Below are 7,994 nucleotides of genomic sequence, written 5' to 3'. Positions count from 1 at the left end.
TGATTATATATAGATATATATTTATTTATGTTAGAATATAACATATTACAATACAAACCGTTCTGTTATAAATATAATAAGTGATACAGAAACAAAACGATATGAAAGACAACATATTTTTGACAATAGTAACAAATATATATAACATATAGGTATGATCACTGTTTTATAGTCACAATTAGACCACTGTTTTATAATCCGAATTACATTATAGTTTTAATTATGTATTTTAAATAGAAAATAATTAGAAGTTAAATCCTTAACAAACAAATGTTTAATTTCGTTTTTATTTTTCAACTAATAATGTATAGTTTTTTGCTTTATCCAAGCATAAGTTTTCTTATCTAGCTTATCTTGCATGTTATTTCTTTCAGTTAGAAGTGATTATTAAGTTTCGTCTCTTTTATAATCACCACAGCTTATTTTTGCTTAAGAATTTATTTTTCATAGAGCATGTGCCTTCCACTATCTAGTTATAACCGGTTTCATCATCGTTTCAAGATCGAGAAAAGTCCGACATAGCATCAATATTTAATTTATGAAAGTCACATGGAAAATATATCAAAACCAAAATTCATTAAATTTTATTTTCTGGCTTTAACAAGATCTGTTCGACGTGTGAAACCGGCCGCTACTACTCTATCTTCCTTTGTTACTATGCTCTTTTCTCGAGCGGTCAGAAAAGGTTTGAAGAAGATCACACGGACAAACTTTTCATATAGGAAAACCAATGGAGCCAAATTCGTCTCACAAACAACATACAGTAATAGTACCAACAAAATCGAAAACGGTTCTCCTACCCGGCTCTCCACCGGAAATCGCGTATGCACCACCTCAGCCGCAACAACAATTTTACGAGGCACATACAAGTATGCCATTTACCAATGCGATGGGTACAGAGACAAAGAAAACCGTAAGGATGGACGAATCAACAGAGAATTCTAGAAGGGTTGTTACTGTTGAGCAAACAAGCCGCGTCATCAAGTTCGGCGACACAAATGCCACAACTGTCCAGGAACAGCAAAGAGCTAATTATTATGTGCCTAAACCGAAAAAATTTGTACAAGGACAATTTCGAGAATCTGATTACGAGAGTGATGTAGATTCAAGCAGAATTCGACCCAAATGGGCTCCAGCAGATAGTGACACGGAGGATCCATATTATCGAAAAGTTCAACCACCCACAGGAAGAAGCCCAAGATCTTCGAGTGCACCGACATACAATGTATCACCGATGGAGTTTGATAGTTTTTCGTCGCTGACGCAAATCCGTAGAGGAGATATAGATAAAAAGATTAATTTTCAAAAATATCAGCAACATACAACTTCTGAAAAGGTCGATAATATTTTACAGCCTGGTACACCGCCTGAATATGGATTCATCTCGAAAAGCAACGTAAAAAAAGCAGCAAGCCGTAAGAGCAATATCAATGCTACATAACATTTTTACATTATGTTTGTAATAGATGTATAGACATATTTTTTTGCGACAAAATGATAGACAATGGTAGACAAATCAGTAATTACATTCACAATTATATCGCTTTACATCTTTGTCGGTCATTTGTTCTTCATTTGAACTAATTATTAATTTCTTTTTTCTTGTTTTACCCATATATATAGAAATAGTGCTTGTGCATAAATAATGTTTGTCTCCTTTTTATTTAAAAAGTAGATAAATGAATTCTTTCTTGTTTTGTATAAAATATAAAGTTCTGAAATCTTCGCAGACATTGCGTCACGTCACATGAATGATATGACGAGCAGCTTCAAATCAAAAACCGAAAAATTTGTAAGTGATATCCAATCAGATTTGAAACAGGGTAAATCGATTTTGAAGCATACTAATGACTCCAAAATAACTGATAGTGATGAGCCAAGAACTTATAGAGAAGAATCGCGAGTCTCTGAACATGGTAATACTAATAATATTTTTTTTCTTATAATTTCTAATTAAAAAGATGTATTTGACTCATTGTAATTACGTGTATTTTTTATGTGTATTGAACATGTATTATATACAATTGATATAAAAATATAACACATACACACACATTTACATACTCGTAAGTTACAATCTCACAATCGTAAAGTATAAAATATATCGTGTACATATATGAAGAAGTCCATAAATAAAGTACATTAGCTTAATACAAGCGTGTAATGTTCATTGACGCAAATAGGAACAAAACAAATTGATCCGGATACTGGACTCGTATATTTCAAGTACGACTTTGGCTATGAATTTGGTATCATTTTACCCGGCGAAGGTAAAAAGACGGTTGAAAGCAGCAAGAAGATAATTCAAGGACAGAGACGTTCCAGCGATATAGAAGTGCCTATAATCCATGAGTTTACTGAAAAGAAAACAAATGGTTTTATGAAAAAAGGCACATTTTTGAACCGCCAGAACAAGATAGGAAATAAATTCGAAAATTCAAAGACTGTTAAATGGGAGCCAACATCGGAAAGCGACTTTTCTGAAGCTGAAGATATGAAAAATCTCAATAAGAAACAAATGAAGGGAGCTAGTTTAGAAAGTTCGATGGCGCTTCCAAGTCTCGTCATACCTAGTTCTCTGTCATCATCAAGATGGGATCATACAACACCCAGTCCGCTTTCTCTTAGTCCAAGTCTGCCAAGCCTCTCTCCAAGACAGAGTAGCGCTACTGGACCACCTAGTAATGTGGATTCTGCAGGTACATACCTGCCGTCGAGAATGTGTTATTCAATTTTTTCTTGCTTTGCTTCAATCGTTATATTATTGTAATAATATTATTGTAATGAAATTCTTATTAAATAATCTTTTGTTATACTTTTGAATAGCTATAGTTTCTATTGTAATTTGCATTAAAACTGCTTTGTTGCTTTCTGCGTACTCGGATTTTTCTCGAGATTTCTCTAACAAATTTACAATATCATAAAATGTAATTTAGGAAATAAATAATAATCAATAATAATAATTAAGTGTAATGAGTCTTTCATGACATTGTTAAATATTACTTTAAAACTAAATGCTACTTACTTTCATGCGTGCTAACATATATTATATATCAATTACTTATTTAAGTTTTAGGTTCTAACAATTTGTCACTTGCTTGTACTATTATACTAAATTACGCATTAATCACTTTGCCACGTTTATCTTCTTCTTTTATTGCTACATACTGTTAGTAAATATTAATATTATTTTTCCATTAAGTTTTATAAAAAAATTTTAGATTGGCCGCTTAGCAACGGCGTATCATCGATTACAGAAGTAATTCAACCTTATATCGAAATTTTACCGAAGAAGGCTCCTACATTCATTACGGTAATATAGTTAAATTAATAACATTAATGTTATTAATGTTAAAGACTTTTTATCAATTTTAAAATAACTCTAATCAATAATCATATTAAGAAAAAATGTTCATCATTATTACAGCCACTGAAAGATATTGCGGTAATAAGCGGACAACCAGCTAGATTCGAATGTATTGTTCAAGCAGAACCACAACCCAATATTCTATGGTCAAAAGATAATAGAATCGTAGAAAATTCTAAGAGTCACGAAATTCAATACAGAAACGGCATTTGTCGTCTTACTATAATGAGAGCTTTACCTGGTACGATACAAGTATATATACAATATTTTATGCTTGTATTTAATCTTTTAATTGTATTAATTTATTTTTGCATATATTTTTACAAAATTATTTGTTTAAAATTATTTGAATGAAATAATTATATTCAAGTATAAAAAAGAAAATAATAATTTTCTGTCAGATAATTATGTATTTTTCTTACGTAGAGGATGCTGGGACTTATGCATGTACGGCAACGAATAGTTTAGGTTCCACCATAACTTCTGCCAACTTGGAAGTTCCAGGTAATAGACGTTCTATATATGCCCCTATTTTGTAAAAATCTGATGAAGAAAGGAATCAACAATCGAATGGAATAAATACAAAGGTGGTGGAACATTTAATTCTTAATTTCGGTTTGCTGATATCGATTTTCATATTGTATCGTATTATTACTTAATCAGGTCACAAACTAATATGGTGAAGGAAATAATAACATATAATGCTGGATACATTATATTCCCTATGCGAAAAAAATTCAAATTTTTTTAATGAAGATAAGTGAATAATTCGATTTCAAACTGCTTTTCCTACGTATCTTACTTCTTATCAGGAATAAATGAAAATTTTTATCACAATATAAATAAATATATATGTATGGTGCTACTAATATAATGTGCTAAAATATAATAAGGCAAAAATGGATTAGTTTTGTTTCAATGATGCAATTTCATTTTTATTGCATTTTATTTGAATATTCAAATTAATATTTTGGTGAAAGCTAGTCAAATCAAACTAGTCAATAATTAATTAATAAATAGTGAAAGAAATAAAAATGTAAAAAGTGCCTCATCAAATAGCATATAAAATATTTTAATAGTGTCATGAACAAGTTAAGAAAAGTTTTTCTTGTATACTATACTTGTCTACGTATTACCTGTTTCAAGTATATTGTGACTTGTTATTAAAATATTGTATTATATTTTTAATTTTTCTTTACGCATGTTAATTATTTCTTGTCAAGATTGTTACAGATTAGATTTGTTGTCAGAATTAGCTTTACAAAAAGTAATGATTAAAAATAACATTTGACAAAATAGGAAATAAATGCAACTTATTGTTTTAATACAAAGATTAATCATTTCATGTGCATAATATATATAATATTGTTGGAATTATCGCTATCGGATTATTTAAAAATACGATAAGAGAAAGTTATTTATTATTAAATAGTAAATAAATAAAATAAGAGCATCCGATCGTTCTAGATGTGGCTTTAATAATTTTTACAAATTTGTATGTTAATTGTTTTTGCTTAAAATACAAAAAGTTAATATTTTATATCTAAACGGAATATGGGATATCTATTACGAGGCATGTACAGGGCTACAAATCGCTATTCTATTAACTCCTTGCGTTTATATATATAGAAGAAATAATTTATATTTAGTATGTGTAATTCAAAAGATACAGTCACAAAAAATAGCATTTTTTGTAAAATTTCATGAAACGCATCAACGTTATAAGTTACGTAAATGAATATTATTTAATATTTAATAAATAATCGAAGATAATTTAAAAGTACGATATTTTAATATATTTTCTCATCGCAAGGGGTTAACTTTTATTTATTAATCTTGTTCTTCAAAAATTGACAATAATATTTATATACTATGTAAATAAACGTATGCTTTCTCTACAATCTAAACTTGGGTAAACGGTTTAATAAATTATTTCACATTCTTGCCTATATCATCTTCCTTTTTTATTCTGCCTCTATAATTGCCTTCTTTTTAGAATTTATATTTATAAGATATTATAAAGCATCGGCATTAATTATGAACGGAAATATAAGGTAAGATAATTATTTATAAAATAAACAGTGTTAGAATGTCATATAAATGTTTTTTTTTTCAATTACTTTGAAGGATACAAGCTTCCTATAGATTTTTGGATAACAAAAACAATGCCGCAAATTAAATTTCACTAGCACGTCAAGTTTCCAAAATAATTCACATTTAATGTACAAAAAATAGATTTTTGTGATATTTGATTTTTCGTAAAAAAGGTTAACATTATCTTGAAATTCTGATCAGAAGTCATGTATACTGTCTATCCTCTATACCTAATGCATTTCTTTTATGTCAATATTTTGCTATATTATAAAGAGATTTCAATTACAAAGTTTTTCTAAGATAGCAAATTTTCCGCTTATGAAGATGAATTATATATGTCATATATACTTATAAATATATATTTTATACTTATTAATATATATTTGTGATTATCAATACACAGTGTAATTTATAGATTCCGCTAATGTATATGCATATACGTATATACATATACATATACACAAGAAGTGTTTCATTTTAATTGCTCACCTCAAATATCTCGAAAAAATATATTTAAAAAAAATATTTCAGATAAAAGATCTTCATCATTGTAGACGGAAAATTTGCTATCTTAGAGAAACCCTGCATTTCAATCTTTTATAATATAGCTAAAAAAATAAGATATTAAAATAAAAGAAAATGCATTTTATAGAGAATGAATAATGCATTTATGACTTTAAATTTCAAGATAACGTTAATTTTTCTTACAAAACAATGTCAAATAAATCACTTTTTGGCAGAGTTGGAAAGTAATGCGTTATTGGTAACGCCGTTATTTTTTTTCGTTACATTTTTTCGATAATGATTATTATATTTTTGTAGTAACAATAACAATTCAGTCGTTACTTTTATCGTTACTTTAATTTTTATGGGATGTATCGGATTGAATAATATTTCGATATTGTTGGCGTTGAAAGATGTTTCGCTTTCGTATCTTTATAAGTGTACTTCTAATTATCCAATAACGAGTTGGTAACAAATTATTTTTAACTAACGGTAATGCATTATTTTTTTTAAGGTAACATTCCTAAGTCTGCTTTTTGAACACTAAACTATAATTATCTTGAAAAATCTGATGTGCTGGAACTTTTTGGTTTGCAGCATCGTTTTCAGCGTACAAAAACCTGTAAAAAACATATAATTCAATTCAAAATCATTTTTTACGGTAAACTAGTGTAATCTTTCACAAATAGCAAAAATCTGATAAAAATTTAATTTTGAATAAATTACAATATTTATTATAGAAATTATAAAAACAAATTTTCTTATTTTTTGCGAGAAATATTCTATAATATGCAATATCGTTTATAGTAAAAATAGTTAGACAAATATAATAAATTCTTTAACAACCGTTATTAAATACATGCCAATATTTTTCGATTAAATTTAAACATTCTTTAAAAAATTTGAACTATATATACTAATTAATATATGCTAACTATAATTTTATATTGTAGATAATACTTTTAAAAATTACTTCAGACACATTTATAATTAAAAAAAAAGATTTCTTATTATAACTAAAACTAGTGATTAAAAGATTATATCAGCTTGCACATAAACAACATCTTGATATTATAAAATTCAGTTTATTTCTTACATAAAGAACAGAGATGATCTAGTATGAAAATAGATGGTAAAGTAATCTTGTGGAATGTGGAGGAAAATTGTGAGTTGGCAATCCAAAAATATACAGAAGAAAAACAAACGATTATATATATATGGAGAGAGTGTTAATCCATTTTCTCCGTATGACTCACCAAATAATAAGAATTATTATTGAATTTAAATTATTATGAGATTTTTCAAATAGTATCGCTATTTAATTCTAGGTGCACCAATGCGGTACTTACCATGATCACAAGAAATGCATGTTCGAATGAATTTTCACAGGATTTGTCAAAATACGTAGTTTTAAAAGATTTATTCTTATCGCAAAACAAATATGTTAAATTCAATTTTGATAAATTGCAAACAACTATATGAATCCTTTTATATTTTCGGATTGACTGCAGATTATATATAATTACATCGATCATTTAATATATAATAATTCATCAAGTTTTATTATCGAACTATCATAAAATTATATGACAGTTTTGTAGAAGGAAACAATTGCAAAAACGCGAGAAAAGATTTTGATACTATACACATAACAGATTATATCAGATTATATATATGAATTAAATATTATCTGCACGAAGAACGGAATTAACATAGATGGTTCATATTTAATGAATACCAAATTCCCATTATATACTCATAAAATGCATGATGAAAAAAACGGTGAGTACTTAATATCTGAAAGGGTTTGATAAAATAATATCTAATATATAATCTTACATGTAAAATTATAAATATGTCGCATATCTATATTTATGGATGAAAAACTATACTATTAGTTTTATGAAACACACACACACACACACAAAGTAGCGATTTAGATTATTTCAACTTAAAAGAATTTCGTAATAAGTTTATGCAATTTTCAGTTTTATCGCTGTTTTTTAATGATGGCTATTTATTGTCGTTG

General features: G+C 27.6%; 1 protein-coding gene across 6 annotated transcripts in view; it reads left to right on the top strand.

Moving 5' to 3' along the window:
* Positions 1-4,225, top strand: part of LOC108746019 (titin homolog) — a 32,573-nt gene extending 28,348 nt beyond the window's left edge. The window contains exons 47-52 of one of the 6 annotated variants that reach the window (XM_018482496.1): positions 723-1,415; positions 1,731-1,916; positions 2,184-2,699; positions 3,222-3,313; positions 3,428-3,608; positions 3,794-4,223. In XM_018482496.1, coding sequence (XP_018337998.1) covers positions 723-1,415; positions 1,731-1,916; positions 2,184-2,699; positions 3,222-3,313; positions 3,428-3,608; positions 3,794-3,906 — 1,781 coding nt within the window. In that variant the 3' untranslated portion in view covers positions 3,907-4,223. The other 5 variants (XM_018482539.1, XM_018482506.1, XM_018482521.1 and 2 more) reach the window with 5 other exon arrangements.
* The last annotated feature ends 3,769 nt before the right edge of the window (positions 4,226-7,994 follow it).

This window comes from Trachymyrmex septentrionalis, unplaced genomic scaffold (assembly GCF_001594115.1).
Source record: "Trachymyrmex septentrionalis isolate Tsep2-gDNA-1 unplaced genomic scaffold, Tsep1.0 scaffold107, whole genome shotgun sequence".
Classification (NCBI taxonomy): domain Eukaryota; kingdom Metazoa; phylum Arthropoda; class Insecta; order Hymenoptera; family Formicidae; genus Trachymyrmex; species Trachymyrmex septentrionalis.
Note: the sequence above shows the minus strand (reverse complement) of the source record. Positions and strands in the feature narration are given on the sequence as shown.